General features: G+C 39.6%; 1 protein-coding gene across 1 annotated transcript in view; it reads right to left on the bottom strand.

Moving 5' to 3' along the window:
* Positions 1–217: 217 nt before the first annotated feature.
* Positions 218–16,759, bottom strand: part of ngfrb (nerve growth factor receptor b) — a 29,845-nt gene continuing 13,303 nt past the window's right edge. Inside the window, exons 4-6 of the mRNA XM_042396311.1 lie at positions 6,891–7,125; positions 5,816–5,976; positions 218–4,748 (exon numbers count right to left, since the gene is read on the bottom strand). Of these exons, the coding sequence (XP_042252245.1) occupies positions 4,405–4,748; positions 5,816–5,976; positions 6,891–7,125 (740 nt within the window). The 3' untranslated portion in view covers positions 218–4,404. The remainder of the gene's footprint in view (positions 4,749–5,815; positions 5,977–6,890; positions 7,126–16,759) is intronic.

The following is a 16,759-nucleotide window of genomic DNA, read 5'->3' as shown; positions in this document are numbered from 1 at the left end:
TCAGAAAGACTTTAGTGGCTCTTGAGGAAAATGCACAGGCCCTCTCCATCCTGAGGGCAAGACACAAAAAGAACTCAGGGCAGTTTCAAGACCAAACCATACTGTGATTGTGTCGGAGCATGTATACTGTATATGTATATAAGTTAATATTCTTGTGTATAAGTGCATGCACTCTTAGGTTTGTGTAGTACACTGTCAGATCAATACAGAGAATGAGTGGATGTAAAAGCTTTATTATTGGTTTTACTGCTTGTCTGATGTAGGAATTTTGCAAATTCACATTACGTATAGTACAGTATATGTATTAGTATACAAGGAACATTCAGTATTTCTAACATCTGTACAATTCAGTCCTCGTACACTGTCAGTCTTGTCACTATGAACTACATTTCTAGGGGCTTTCTGTAAGATCTAAACCTCCAAAGGCAGTCTCTAGTCTTTTAGTCCACCCTCAAACCCTCATTTGCATTTGTTACTCTCAAGTGCAAAATCATGACATGTTCACCTTCAGTAGGGTTTACTGTACAAGTTCAACTACATCTTTCATCTTTGTCAAACTAAACAAATACTGTCCAAGGAAAAACGGCCATCTTCAGTCACAGTTTTTGACATGAAGATGTAGTGTTGAAGAAGTTATAGTACAATGAACAAAAGGGAAGGTCATTATATGGTAAACAGGAGTATTGAGTGCATCAATCAAACCAAAATAATTATTATGAAGTATAATGCTTCCTGCAGCAGTCAAGAAGTGATACACTTACTAACTTACCAAAGTAAAGTCGTATTTAAATTGAAAGTTTGTATAACTTCTCACTTAATCTGTCAGTTTGTGGTCACAAAAATAGATCAGGTCCAACCAGAGCAAGATTAGTGACTCAATATCTTGCTGGTGCAAATTCATTCGGGGCAACTGAGAACTTTATCTTTCAACTTATTACTCAACATGCAACCTGTTCCTTGACTTCAAGAAGTCTCTGGGAGAAAAACATTATGACATATGTTGTATGCTATGGACACATCTACTGTATGTCTATATCTACTGTATGTGATATCATAGTATCTTTGAATACTAAGTGGCATACATATCAACTGTTGTAAATGACTTTCAAATGTACAAATTTATGATTATATGAGGTGCTTTTCATTTACTGTAAAGCAGTAGTTCAACATTTTGCGAAGTGATCTTACTTGCTTTCTTGCTGTGACTTATAATTGGCTCTGTCTAAGGGTAACAGATGAAATAGTCCAGTACATTACCCCAACTTGTTGTTTTTACACTTATGGATTAAACAAACAAGATATAACATGTTCATTTGTGAACTTTAGAGGTGCTTGTAGGAAGATTTTATTACCATCAGACCAAGCCTGTTAGCTTAGGTTAGCGTAAAGGTTAGTTTAGGGTAGGTTATCTGGCTATTGGACAATTATGACAGAGGTATCAATCTTCTAACCTATCTCACAGCAAGAAAACAAATAAAAGCATTTTCCAAAATGTCAAATTAATTCTTTAATACTGCGAATCACAGTGTGTTGGACGTCTGAGTCGGGTGGCTCCTCAGGTGATGTTTTTCCAACTAGGAGATAAGAGCCTTCCCAGTTCTGAGCAGCATAAAAGGCATTTAAAATTTGTCTTCCCAGTTCATGTCCAGTCTCCTTAACAACAGACTACATCAATACACTTGACACTGCGGTGAATCGTTTTGTTAATTGCACCAAGTACCTCACGAAGGCACTTCCCTTCCCTTTACTCTTCTTACCCTTTTAAACCAGGACAGTGTTGATACTGTAACAAAGTCCCATTCACATAGTTGTTGTACACCTTCCAAGCTTTAACTAAAAAAAAAACTAGAAAAAAATATTTAAAAGTAAAAAAACAACTATAAAGAAGACATACTAAAAGCTGAAAACAAAAATGTACAACATCAACGGAGACCTGAAATAGTTCCCAGGCACTTGTGATGCAAAACAGACGTACATACATTAAGTGCTGCAACCTACAAGAAGAAGAACAATACCATTTACAATTGTTATTTGGGAATTAAAATACAAAACCCTTTAGAGAGTAGAGTGAGAATACCTTCATTAAAATAACACTACAGTATGAAGCTTAGTACGCTAGTGGTTAGTAACAATGTACAATCTGTACTCAAGAGTAACACATAAACTTTAAGATATAGGTGAGTTTAACATAATAAACTATTTGCTCCTTCAAATATTTTCCCCCAAAAGTAAAAAAAAGCAAATCTTAAAAAAGTAGGTGCTCAGGATCCTCTCTTGGCAGCATAATAATATCAACATAATTACAAAGTTGACGTATGTTTTGACAAATTCAAACCGTATTCATGCAACACAACACAATGTAAAAAAGCACATACAGTACTGCATGCTTACACTTAAACAAGCTAATGGATGCAAATGCAGGTTCCTGGGTTTCACCTTTACATTTAAGTAATCCAAAACTTTACATTTCAGATCCGCTCTTTTCCGCTCTCCCCCGGTCTGAATTCATCCCACATCCTTTGACTTATGTCTCTATTGACTTTTCTTTTTATCTTAAGGTCTTTGTTGCAAACAATGAGGAAACAAGACACCCTTCCTTCTCACTTTGGCCCATTTCCCTCTCTTGTTCATCTGTTTGAAAGATTGTCAGTCGCAAAGAATCACTGCTTTGGATAAATACAGCATCTCTGTTTGAACAACTATAGATTGCTTGGTTAATTAGAGGGTGCAAGTGTTGTATTGATGTAGTAACACAATCATTCAAGATACCCTGAGAAATTAAGCAAAAAAGATAGAAAACCCTGGATTTTTGTTTTGCATCCTGATCATATTGATCTGTACAGTACGTGCATTTGTTTTGTTTTGGAATTTGGGCACCGGCTGACAATGTGTTGCTAGTTTCTGCGTGCTGTTTCCTGTTAATGTAGCATTTCTCCTTGCAAATCATATGGTTTTTAGACATATAGTATTTTTTAAGACACAGAGTTACCTTATATTGGCTAATAATAAGATATAACAGTATATGGTCCCCTCATGAGAGTGTGCCATACAATATATGGCAGGATCTGAAGTTTTCAGTGTCTCCTACAATGTACGAGAATGTAAATGCATAATAACCTGTGTGTGTGTTTGTATCGAACATACATGCATAGTTACATACTGTAGGCATGTGTGTGTATGTACAGTATGTGTGTGTGTCTAGTTGGTATGCGCACTTGTCCGCCTATGTACATATAGTATACATGATTGTTACATGAGTTTCAAATTCCATGTCTTTCCCTTTCTGGGTCAGTATGGAGGAGTCTGTGTGGGAGCTCCTGTGTTATGCAGATAGGCTTGAACACATAGAATGGAGTCATGTTGCCTTGGTCAGCGACCTGCCCCACAGACCACCTAGTTGGCAAACTCCAGTCAGCGGTGCTTATACATAGCACTTGTCAGGAAAAAGGAAGAGTCTGCAGAAATCACTTAAGACAAAGCCAAAGAGCCAAAGTTAAGGTCAATTCCACATGTGCCGCAGCTCAATGTCTTACATGTAATACAAGTATTTAAAGTTTAGTTTTGTATTTGCTAAAGAGAAACTGGTTCATTTGAAACACGTCCAAGCATCCTTCCTCAGGTTGTCATACTTGCAGATCCAGATACTTTGTGGTATGCGGGCCTCATCCAGTAGGTAGCAATAACTGACACAAGCCATTTGTCAACTTAAACTCAACGTCTAACATGGCATTTAAATAATGTCACTTGTCAGGTATGTTCTGGAGACTTTAGCTCCTCTTTGGTAACGTAGTCTGGAAAAGTAACATTTAGAGCTACAACACTGGCTTATGAATGCTACGAGTAAGGGCCACGCTGACTATGCATGTTTAAGAATCAAGGTGCAGGGGATCAAGTTGTAGGAATGAAAGAGCCGGGTATGCACGATAACTTCAGTTCAATCCCACTGCTGCTCCATATTTAGTAAAGTCAGAAGATGGATGTTGAATAGCGTGGGAAAGGCAGGTGGATATCCAGGCTCACAATGGAATGATTACAGACATCGAGAATGGAGTTGGTAAAGTTAATTTCCTTCCACATGGGCTTTACATTGTGTGGATTTTAAAATATGAGAATGAATGATTACATTCTGATAGAAAGGTGAAGGGCTTCCTTTGGGTAGATTGTATTAAGTAGGAAATCTTATATTCATTGGGTTTTTGTGTAATATCTGGCATGTTCCTGTGTTATCGTTTGATAAACGTTAAATAATTTGACAGGACTTATGCAGTTTGATCATCACAGTGACTGCTGGCTTCAGGAGGGAATAGCTTAAAGCAGCTGTAGCATGAATTATCTGGAGTGAGGGAGGCCATGGAAGAATACTAAGATTAAGGTTCAGGTGGTTTGCTCACTTGTGATCTTAAATCACACTACAGAAGTGGCGGTGGGCTTTGCGGCACTTGGGCTGAGCATCAGACTCTGGGCGATGTCGTCGCGGTTGATCTTGCGCAGCGCCGTGCACAGTGTATCGATGCTGGCGCAGTCCTTGCTTGCCCAGTCAGACAAGAGTGCGCGGACTGGATGCTCATCCTGCCTGAAGGTCGCAATACGCTCCTCCTCGTATCCCAGGAGGCCTGCCAGGTTGCACCAGTCACTGTCCTCCATATGGTTGCAGTCGTCTCCTTCACTGCCCCTGAACAGCAGCTTCTCCACTTTCTCTCTGGTGTGGAGAGGAAGCAGCAAACAAGGCTCCTCATCCATGGTCACAACTGCACAAGGAAGGAAATGTTCCTGTTATTTTATCATTTGGATTTACAGTGTATTTAGCTTGACATGATGAAATAATCTAAGATCAATCCCATTTAAATTTTAACAAAATTCAGAATAAGTGACTGGCATGGTTCAAATAATGGAATAAAGTGAGAAATACCCACATTTTTACTTCTCCTCATGACTAATGCAACACAATAAGGATTTAACCTATATCCTGTTCATAAGCTTTTAAATTTGCTGTAAACACTAAAAAGGAAGTGATGGAGTATGAATTTCGTGTAGCAGCAACAGTGGCTTAATTGGAGTAAATAAATGAAACACCAGGTAGTTGCGCTACATGAGCTACAATAGCCTCTCTGGCTGACCAGTTTCATTAAAACATCAAGGAAAATATGTTTCATCTGTAGTCATGCTGTTAGACTGTTAGGCGTCCTTTATAAAGTGCATGAACACAGCTGTTTAGTGCCAAAAATCTCTCCACACCTCTCACAAACCTGAACATTATTTTCTCCTGCTTGCACTACCTTGTTTTCCTTCTTTACCATTATCTGGGCAAGCATGTGGTGTTAAAAGCCCTAAATTTTCTCAAACTGGTTTGTCAGGGTAGGACTGGAAACTGCCAGGAGCACGTGCTACTATAAAAACATGCATACACACACTGTAGCTCTGTCAGTGTTGTAATCCTTGATTGCTGATGTGCTACAGTACGTTTGAAAGGTCGTTTTCAAGGTAGAGTTGATCAAGCCATCAGACAACTTATTCCTGAAGGGGAATTCTTTTCTTTCGACTGGTGTGGTGGGACAGTTCAGGGTGCAGCCTGCGTGTACATTCACACTAACCTGAAAATTCAGGTTTGCTATCCATCAGATTTATTCGAGGATTAGTGAAAACTCATTACCAGAGGAATTTAGCGCAAGATAAACCCTGACTTTTGTGCTGAAATGTGCTTACGCTCAATTTAAGTACAACAGTTTGATAAATGAGGGCTATTGCATGTATTGGTATTAAGCGAGTGGCCTCTCTCTGTGCAGTTACAGCTGTTACAGGTGTGTGTCAGTATTACCTGTTTGTGCCTGAGTCTGGCCCTGCTGCTCCTGCAGACTTTGGCTGTCCACAGAAATGCCGCTGTCACTGTGCAGCTTCTCCCCCTCGGGTGACGGTGTCTGGTTCTGGTTGGCTGTGCAGTTGTTGGCTCCTTGTTTATTCTGCTTACAGCTGTTCCACCTAATGAAAATGATTTGGAAGAGCAGAGAAACTTAACTGAGAAAAAAGAAAAAAAGCAGGAATTCAGCAGAACTGTACATATGTTTATGTGGAAATCTGATGATAATATGACAATAATTACTGTACTTTTGATGACTGAACTGTATCAACCTCATCATTATTTACCAGCTTGTGTTTGCCTGCTTGTGTTCTGATCTGTCTTCAAGTCCCCATGTTTAAAGTTACAGACTTGCAACACTTGACTTGCCAGAAAAAACAGCTGGATAAACATATTGTACATTCAAAATGTAACAGTCAACAGTTGGCTGTTTGTTTAGGCATTAAAACAGACCATATTGTGACCCAACAGTGTGCTCTCATCACAAAAAGCAGCAGATGATTTCATTAAATATGAAACAGAGGAAATTAAAAATCTGGTTGGATTTTGTTGTCCATGTGTGTGAGTATCAGATCCCTTTTTTCTTCCCTTCAGCTGTTGAATTTCCCATTTAAAAAAATGTTATGACACTAAAGCACCACAGCAGTATGGTTTGTGCCTTAGACCTATCAACCAATCTTCAGTCCTCTAAAATCCATCAAATGAAACAATCGTAGTAAAAAACACAATTTGGTTGACCTGTCTGCACTACAGCCATAATCTGTGAGTCACAATTATGCATTGTTTTGTTTTAAAAAGTCATAAGTGAAACAAGTTGGACCACTTGACTACCTGCACATCTATCACAATCCTCATGACAAAAAGATCCCATTTTCTACAAAATCATTTAAAAAATGTCTTTTAGCAGGGGAACAGTTCTGACTAAACACAGTCATGCTTGATTTTGTTATCTAACCATCAGGTACCATGATGCATCATTTAGTTTACTGTGTACTTTAAATTTCATTTAGTACTTTGCCTCTTTTTTTGTCCTCACCTCTTGAAGATAATGAAGGCCACGAAGCCGACTACAACAGCTGCAAGGATGGAGCAATAGATGGGGATGAGTTTGTCATTCAGACCCTGGTAGATCCGCTCACGGGAATCACCATCAGTGGTGGTGGTGGTACTGGCTGTGGAGCCGTCTGGTGGGGGGCCGTCTGGTGGAAAGTCTTCATAGATGGGTGTGGGGGAATTCATAAAGGACGTGGGAGATACTGAGGGGTAGTGAACTGTGAAAGACAAGAAATATTCCATATGGGCTTCCTGAATGTGTGAGAACAAAACAAAATTGCAATTACAGGCATTTCTTGTACATTTCAGATATTAAAGGGTCAGTTAAACCCGATTTAACTTATTCTTTTTAACCACTTGGGGGCAGCAGAAAAAAGCTGTAAAAACAAAACTGACACATTTTAACCATTGTTAGCAAACAGTTGATATTTCAACTTCCAGCTGACACAGAGCGACATTAGCATTGATTTGGAGTTGTTTTATGTAGACCTGGCAATGAAAATCCAATATTCACTTTCCTTTTAGCTCTATTTGGTCTCCAGCAGTGGGATTATCAGAGTTTTTTTCCGCTAAAAACAGATGCCTGCTGCAGCTGGATGAGAGCTGTGAGACTGAACCAAGACAGTAAAGTTGAGGGCCCTACAACCAAAACAATCAGCTGAAAGACACTTAAAAGCTCTGCGGAGCTGAGGGGAACTGCAAGATAGGGTTATAATTCTCTGTGGATTTGTCACTACAAGCAACTCTTTTCACATCACACATTGCCATTTGATCCCTTATTAGTATAAAAATATTGATTAGTGCAGCTTTAATTCTTGCAGTTGTGTATTGTGTATTATATTTTATGTCAAAAATCAAGCATTGGACTATGCAATCAAATTTTTTGAGTATACTTACTGGTTTGAAATCACTACATACTTAAAACCATTTTGGAATTAATATGTAGTAAGGAATTTGGACACAGCATCAGTCTAACAATTGAATTTAAAGCAATAACTTCATATATAATTGAATCAAAGGGCATTTTTGCCCAAAGCCTTTAAAAAGCAATATTGGACCTCCTCCAGGCAAAAGTTTGCTCTCTCCATCAGCAGATGGAGAGACGGGCTGTTGATCTGGATATTTTCAGCTCGAAGATATGATTGGAAAATGGTATCCAAGATCCAAATATGGCTACAAATATGGCACAAGATAGACAGATCAACTATCTTCATGCTCCTGTCCCTTTTTCGCTTTCTTTCTTCTATCCACCATGGCTAGTGCCACAAACACACACACATTACATCCCACATCACTTGGTCATTTCCCCTCCTCCTCCAGGGAGCCATTAACGAGGGTAAGAGCAAGTTTGTCCATCCAGTCCTGCCCACTTAACCCAACCATTAAACGCTAAGCGGACATGTTGGTGGAAACCTATCCTCGTCTGTCACCTACTTACAGTTACTCACATCATCAACAGGAAATCATTGTGTTGGCTTCCAAGGGCTCTAAATACCTCAAGGGAGCCACTGAGTGCAAGGCGGCCATTTTTCATTTCCAATGAGGTGAAAACATTTAAAATGAGAGCTTATTTAGATGGATGCATGGAGGTGTTATGGGGCTTTTAGCTGAAGGAATTTTGGGGGTGTGATAAGTACTTCAGGCAACACTAATCTACTGTACATCCTATTTAAACTCATCACTCTTAATCCTTCACCTGTAAAGCCAGAGATTTTTTCAACATCACTTAAAATACTTTATCATATGATGAAGTTGGTGTCATATTATCCTGAAGCAGAGCAGAAAACATGCTGCCCTGCAGGGTTATCTACTTCACAGTACCAGCTATATTTGGCATGTGACACATAAAAAGTAAATATGTTTTTTGTGCAGTGTGATAAAGGGCATGTATCATGCACACTTCCAGGTCTATATTTATATTCTGGGGCACTACTAGAATATGTTTGCATCATTTAGAGCTCCATATATATCTTATTCTTGCTCTTTACGCGGCCCCTCAGTTAAGCCTCTGTCTGAAACTGGCTGTTTCAGCCCCCGTTTCTTTAAGGCTCCCCTCCTGATGAGCCCACTCTGTTCTGATTGATTAGCTTCCAGCAGCTGCCCCGCGGCAGACTTCCAGTAGCTCTGGAGGCTACGTTAACAAACAGTAGGAGTAGGATTTTGCTTCTTCTTGCAACAAAGGCTACAGAACAGACAGCTGTTTGTAGACATGCCCGAAGAATCTGACATCATCACAAGGAGGAAGTGGAGGTAACATTGCAAATGAAGCATTTAGAGCAGTCTGAAGTCTGACCTTTTGACTTGAAGGTTCCATTTTTACATACGTTCACCTCAAGTTTTGGAACTTTGACCATGTTTAACATAGACATCCAACGTCATAACAGTATAAAAATGACCAAAAAGCATGTTATGTCCCCTTTAAGAGTTGAGTATTTATAACTGTCACAAAGGTTTATCTTCTTGTTAATATGTTTGCAGTCCTTAGCCAGCTTAATGTTTTTGACTGCCAGGTCGGTGAAGCTAATGCTAAGTGACCTCCAGGTGCTTTCAGCTCACTCAGCAAAGCACTTCTTATTTACAAGTGGCTAGCTGACGTACAAGGTCCCCTCTCTTCACACCTTCTCTCTCTTCTACCTGTACTAACTCCCATTATTCATCTTTGAAGTCAAGTCACAAAGTATATGTGACTGAATATCAAAGAAACAAAAATAATAATAATAAAAAAAACAGGCTTCTAGTGATGTAGTGCAACATATCAAGTTCCTTCCCAGCTCTTCAATATCTCCCTATAGACAAACACAAATGCATACACATATACACACCATCATGACCATCACCACCATAGTTGGTCTGTCTCTCCCTCGAAACCAGACACCATTCATTGACAGAGATCTTCTTTGTCCAGCACAAACACCCCCTCCCCATCTTTTTATCCTTCAATCCAGTCTCTCCCCATTTTACTGCTGGCTATGCTTTTTTCTGGCTCCTATCAGGCATTTCCTTTTCTGTTAATCAGTCCTACAATCATTCGGACGCCACCTTTTTTTTCTCTCGTTCCGACTTTTTCAACCCAGTTTTTTCCATCTGGGTCCCTTCATTGACAGTAAACACAATGTCATATTTGTCTAACCTTCCTGTTTATGTCTTTTATTCTTACGGTTCATTAATCACATCCCATCCATCCATCCCTTTACTCTCTATGTCTCCACCTCATTACTTTGCTCTCCCTCCCTCCCTCCCTCTATGATTAACAGTTAAAAAAGCAGCCCTAAGTGCCTACTGAACCACTAGCTCAACCTCTTACATTGGATGGTCTGGGGATTGACCTTCCCTTGCTGAGCTCAGCTTGTTTCCACTGTGCAGAAACCTTAGTGGTAACTGGACCACTGCTCTCAGTCAGAGAAATTTTACTGATCAACTTTGCAATGATTTCCTAAGGAGTTGCATGTATAATCTTGTTTTTTAGAGTATATTAACAAGTCTATAAGAAATTTCTGGAACTGCTAATTTATCAATATTAAGCACCAAAATGAAGGTATATGATATATGATATGATTAATTTATGGGTAACAGACATAAAACAAAATCCAAGGGATGACATGCTAAAGTGAACACTTATTTCCAACATGATCCCAAAATGTTAAAAGACAACATAACACAAACACAAAGATAGACAACAAGGGAAGAAGAGACTTGGTGCAAGTAAATATGAGAAGAGATGCAGCTCAATACATAAAATTACTGTTTCAGGTGAGAATATTGGTGAAATTTACACATGCACTGTTTCACTAAACTGATCAAGTGAAAAATAAAATGTTGGAGGGGGGCAAAAGATTGTCTGATGTCTGATTTAAGCTGAGTAAAAATACCAATGTACTAATAAGATAGAAGGTGTTTCATTATGTCATATTAGATGCCTAAAATCTCAAACATATGGAAATAGCACTTACAATAGGAAAGAATTCTGCTATTGACATCACAATTTTGTGTCCATTTTTCCTCTTCTGTCTCTTGAACATCTGTACTGTAGTTTTAATAATCATATTTATTAACACACAATATATTTCTCTAGCCCCATATGACGACGCAATACATGCTTTAACAAAATAAAAATAAAATTTGTATTGTCTCAAAATGGTCCTCTATAATACTCTGTCCCTGATCCAAAGACCCAAATGACAGTTAGTAATTTGACAGAAAATTAATATTTCAAAATTATGAAGTTAATTACCAGTTTAATCCAACAGTGTTTTCATGTGTATGATTCTATTCTAAAAGTGAAGACTTTGAGGCATGCTGATGTTCTTCTGGTCGGGGTGCAGCAGTACTGTAGCTTTGTCATTAAGATCATAAATACTGAGAAACACACAGCTGTCAAAAATGACAGGTTCAGTCAACTGATTCCTGTCAACAGACCATTTATTGTATTTATTGTTAAACATTGTTTGGCTGTTAGAGAAATCACTGGAATTTTCCTCCTGGCTTTGTGTGTTAATGATTAACTTGTTACTGGAAATCCGGGCACAGGTTTCCTTGCAAACATTAGATGAGTAATTATATAGAACGAACTTGCTGCTCTGTGTCCTCACCACTTCTGTGTGGTGGAGTGTATATGTATACAGTGGGTCTGTAATTTGTGTTCAAAATGAGTGTGTGCGTGTGGTAAGCTGCAGCAACCACACCTGAGTTAAACTCCTCATTCCAACCTCTTGCAGACTCTTGCAAACAGGTGTTGCTGCCATTTCAACACCATATACTTTAAAGCTGACTTTGGATTTAAACAAAAGGAAAGGAGGGGTTTCTGTCATAATCATGTTGCTTTTTTTATTATATGTTATTACACCTGAACACAGCCACGACTGCTGCCAAGACCTGTGCAACAAAATACCTCCAACATTGAGTGAAATTTTTATAGTATTGATGCGGTTACAACAAGACATAAAGGGATAAAAGAAGAATGCTTTTGCCCCAGTTTTGTTGATCTGCTTTTGACATTTGTGATTTCTTTCATTTCACCATCTCTTCCTTCTTTCTCACACTTTCCCTTTTCTCCTTGAGGCCTCTGGCTCGGTTCCTACCTTACATGACCCATCTCATTTTTCTGCCCACGTGCTCCAGACTGAACACACCCCCGTACATGTATGCATGTTTGCGCGTTTGTAAGGGATGCGTGTGTGTGCATGCTTGCCCCTGTGTGTGTTTGTGTGTGTGTGCCTGCTCTGCGGCAGAATGTGATCAGCACTCGTAGAGGTCAACCAGAGAAATCTGAGAGTGCAGAGGAGTAACTCCATCGCTTTTATCGACCAGGCCTCATTCTCAACATCTGTTCCCTCTCACCGCTCTTTCAAGCTTTCTCCATCTCTTTCTTCTCTGCTGCTCTCAGTTCACAGTTATCTTCTGCCTTTCCTCTTCCTGTATACAGCTCTCATTGTCATTTATTTTCTGTTTGACAATTCACTATGGATTTGATTGTCATTATGGTCTTTTTGTTGATTCTGAGATTCTTTATTTTTCTGCAAAATATTATGCTTCCTCCCCAACTGTATTGTGTATTTTGTTTCTCCTGTTTCTTTCTGAAATTAAACTGAATTTTTTGCTACTAAAGCATTCTATGATTGTGCCCCCTAGTTTTACATTATTTTGATGAAATACCGCTTCACTATCTGCTTACATAGCTGGAGACCTTATATCAATACAGCAAATCAAATCTTGAATGAAGCAATAACGTGGCGTTCACTCATAGGCAGAGCAGATGGTCACACTGAGCCTGATAGCATCCGGCTACACAACACACGAGTCATAGACTCTGAACAACAACTCACATTAGCTTTCCTGCTAAAGTCTGTTTCTTATCTATCTTACAAACATGAACACACATCTTGTCCAGCACCTTAGCTTGTTGAACAAACTTCAAAATACAAAAATATTCACATTTAAAAAACATCTTCACATTATTTTTGAATGCAAAGAGGGATTAAATGTGATTTCAGTTGGACTTTAAGATGTTTATGTGCAAATAAACGGACAAAGTAAAAGAATAAAAATGTTGTGGTCAGATTTAACCCATATATTTGTATTATTATGAATAAGCACCAAATACAGAAAAAGGCAGCTCAATACAATTTTTGCATGCATGCCACCACAAAAACACAGTCTAACAATTTCTGGAACATTATTATCTGTCGTTATCTATGAATTGTGCACCATACAAATAGTGAAAACAATTCAATGAAATCCCTGCTCTATGCCACATTGAGCTCTAGGCAGCTATGGCAGATATGAAGATAAATATCACTGAGAAAGACACTTGGCTTGGCACAGACACAATTCTCCAATGCATAAATCCTGACGAGGACAAAACCTTGGCTCCCCAAGCAGAACTTTTGGCAAAGGAAGGAACGGCACGAGCGAAAGCGCAAGTGTTGTGGTCACCCTTGGACCTAAGTGACTCACTCATGCCAAATCACCTCCAAAAATTTCCCCTAGAATGTCGAGGGTTGCATTTCTGAGGGATGGCAGGCGACTTCAGGAGACTAAGTCATTGGCACAAGGGGACAATTCTTGTTTGGCAGCAGAAAGAGAGTGAGACATACGACTTATAGTTCCTTCATCATTACAATGCTCATACTGTGTGGAGCAGGGAGCAAAGGGTTAAGGAGAGAAGGTCATATCTGGCCGTACAGCCTGAGTCAGTGGAGATGTAAGTCAGTAGATGTGTAGAGAGCAAGCTATAGCCACACAATGAGTGACTGTGCCATACAAAGATAGTCAATTGTTTCGTCGGACTGGGGTTAGGGATTCTTCACAGTTACTGATGTGGTAATGCTTTGGACGCAGGAAATCAGGAATGTCAATGGCATTTTGCTCTTTATCGTTTCCCCCATTTGTCTCCCTCTCTCTATCTGTCTGTCAAAAGTTTACTGGCAGTGCACGTGCACCAGCATGTTGACGCAAACCAAGAAAAGAAAAACCCTCCTCTTCATTCATTCTCATCTTCTCTCACTCCTTCCCTTTCTCCGTCCACATCCCCCCTCCTAATTTCTGTCTTGATTTAGTTGAACTCGTCAGGTCCTGAGTGCTGTGCATGGGGCTGGTTAGCAGATTACGCTTTCTGATTTCTGGGGGGCAGCCTGTCGATCGTTAAGGTCAACCAAACTCAGGAAGGAAACAGCTCCCTCCTCCTACTCATCTATCAATTCAATAACCCAACGCACTTGGCCCAATCACCACTCCTCCTCCTCCTTCCTCTTCACCATCCACCTGACCTTCATCCTCTCATATGCTGCCTCAGATCTGAAATGTTCAGTAAGTCATCTTATTGATTTCAATCTATGTGGAACGGGAGTATCAGTACCCGTCTACATACACATGGCTTTGTGCATGTTTTGTTACTCAGATTCGAGTTAATCCTTTAAACTTCATTTAGTGCATGCATGTACATGAATAACATAATTGCATGTGTGCTGCAAACCTCAACCTGTTGCCCCATACTGCCACAGGACCAGAAACCCATGCTTTGGGTGATAGGTCAGTCCACATATGTGCAGTCAATCCTCTCAATGAAGAACAGGGTCGTAGAGTGAAAGCCTCTGTTTCCCACTTTGCCTCAAGGGCTTTTAACCAAAACCTCAGGCTGATACGAACAGGCAATGACTTTTCTGTCAAACTCAAGACTTCAACTTTAACCATTGTATGAAAGTGCCTTGATACAGTGTGTTTGCATGGCTGGCCACTCCTTCTGATAACAAATTTTCAAATAATCTCTCTCTGCATGACAGTCATTACCCTGTAACCAATCCTATCATTGGCCATATTACATTCAAGTTTCATACCGAATCCGGCTTTGCAAAGCAAACCCTTCCATCTCTGATAGAGGTTAATAACTGTAAAGCCAACTCTACACTATCATTGGTTTGTCTTAGCTGATTTATGATAACACAGTAAATGTCACTTTGATGAGCTGGTTAATATGATCTCAAGTTTTAATCAACTTCATTTGTTCCGGTGTTGTTGTGACCCCTGAAAGGATTGTGGGGATTATGCCATTTTGTTCAGTGCACATCCCCAGGGGAAACTCATACTGCCTGATCTTCCCCAAAGACCCCCTCCACATACAAGCCTCCCATGACCTTCAACCTTTGACCTTGCTCCGTGGCCTGCAGTAGAATGGAAGTCATATCACACTTCTTTAGATAAGCATCTTAGCTTCAGACCCTCAACTCTGTGGGTCTAGCCTGACAAAGTCTGGTGGGTATTAACATGCTTTACCATCAGAGAGAGATGAAGAAAGTGAGCTTTCTTTCCTCAGAAGACTCAAAACAAACCACTGATCCCTTTGGAAGTGTGGTAGGAAATTGGATTTTCACCCCACATATAACAAGGCGCTAAATCGTCACAAGGGAAAATTCACCACTGGCCTAAACTCAAATGTAATCAGTAACAACAGTAAATCCAGCTTTCTCTCTGAGGATACCCTACAGTTTAGTCAAAGTGATGTTCTGCTCCTTCAACCTGAAGTTAAGCTATGCCTCCAATGTCTCAAGTTACGACTTGTCTTTTCACAGGCAGTGGCCTTCTGTGTGTTCCTCTCTCTCCCTCCACCCTCCCGCCTGTGTTTAGCCTTCAGGCCCATGTCGCCTGACTCCACAACACTAATGCATATGGACGTCTGGCAGCACTACAGATTTGTGAGCACTGATAACGCTTGGGCTCTTGTAAAAAGATTACATTAGAAATAAAGAGCACATGATTAGAGTGGAGAATAACATATGATGATGAATCCCATACACAGTGGGCTTTGAGCCATCATGCCTGGAAACACAGCAAATTCACATTCATTATGAGGTAGACTGCGCTAATTATCTAAAGGATGTTTTAGAGTTGAGTTCTGGTTTCTAATATCTTGATCTTGGATGAATCATCTTTCCATCCCTGCACCCTCCTCTCTCAGGCCACAAGTTGAATCAAGCTGCATTAACGGATCATTCTCAATGGAAGATGTTTTTTGCAGCAGATGGGCACTTGGTAGAAAAACATCAATATATGTCGTGTCCACTTCTGCTTATCAAATAACCTTTTTACAGTCTGTAGTATTTTCCTTGGTTCTTATAAGGCTGGGCAGAAACTGTGTGATTTATTAAACTTGAACAATACATTAATTCACACATTTTATTCACTCTATCTGCATGGCTAAAACATATGACCTCTTTGTTTGTATTGTACAGTTTGATTGACTGGTCACGATGTGTGTGCTCACCAGTGTTGGATAACTTACTTATAAAATGTAATCAATTACATATTCATCACTGAAAAAGTAAATACATTACTTGAAATTACGTTACTGCCAAAAACTGGTATTCTCACTGAACATTAACACGTAATTCCCCTGTTGGTTTTCCACTAATCAAACAAGATGAATGGCAGCTTTCTTGGTACAATTTTACTTTGAATGGGTGGCAAGAGGAAAAAAGTAATAAAACTAACCTGCAAATGGTTGGTAAGGTGTAGACAGCATGGTCTACACCTTACCAACAAGCTCATGGCAGTTAAAAACAAGCTCATGGCAGTTAAAAACAAGCTCATGGCAGTTAACAGATATTTTGGCAATATCCCTGTGGGAAATTGGATCGCAGAACTGCTCAAACTGCAAGCCAACCTACGAAAATTTCTGGCAATGTTGTTTACATAATAAATTAGTCATCACAACCCTCTCATCACACAACAGCTGGTGTAGCTGAAATTCAACCTGATTCTAAAATTTGTCTTGGGGTGACCAATTTGGGGTTAAAATCGGGGTTAATTTGAATAGTGTATCCCCATCTTAAGCAGCCAACTTTAATTTATATCTACATG

This window comes from Thunnus maccoyii, chromosome 20 (genome assembly GCF_910596095.1).
Source record: "Thunnus maccoyii chromosome 20, fThuMac1.1, whole genome shotgun sequence".
NCBI classification, from domain to species: domain Eukaryota; kingdom Metazoa; phylum Chordata; class Actinopteri; order Scombriformes; family Scombridae; genus Thunnus; species Thunnus maccoyii.
The sequence above is the reverse complement of the archived record's forward strand: the minus strand, read 5'-3'. Positions and strand labels throughout refer to the sequence as shown.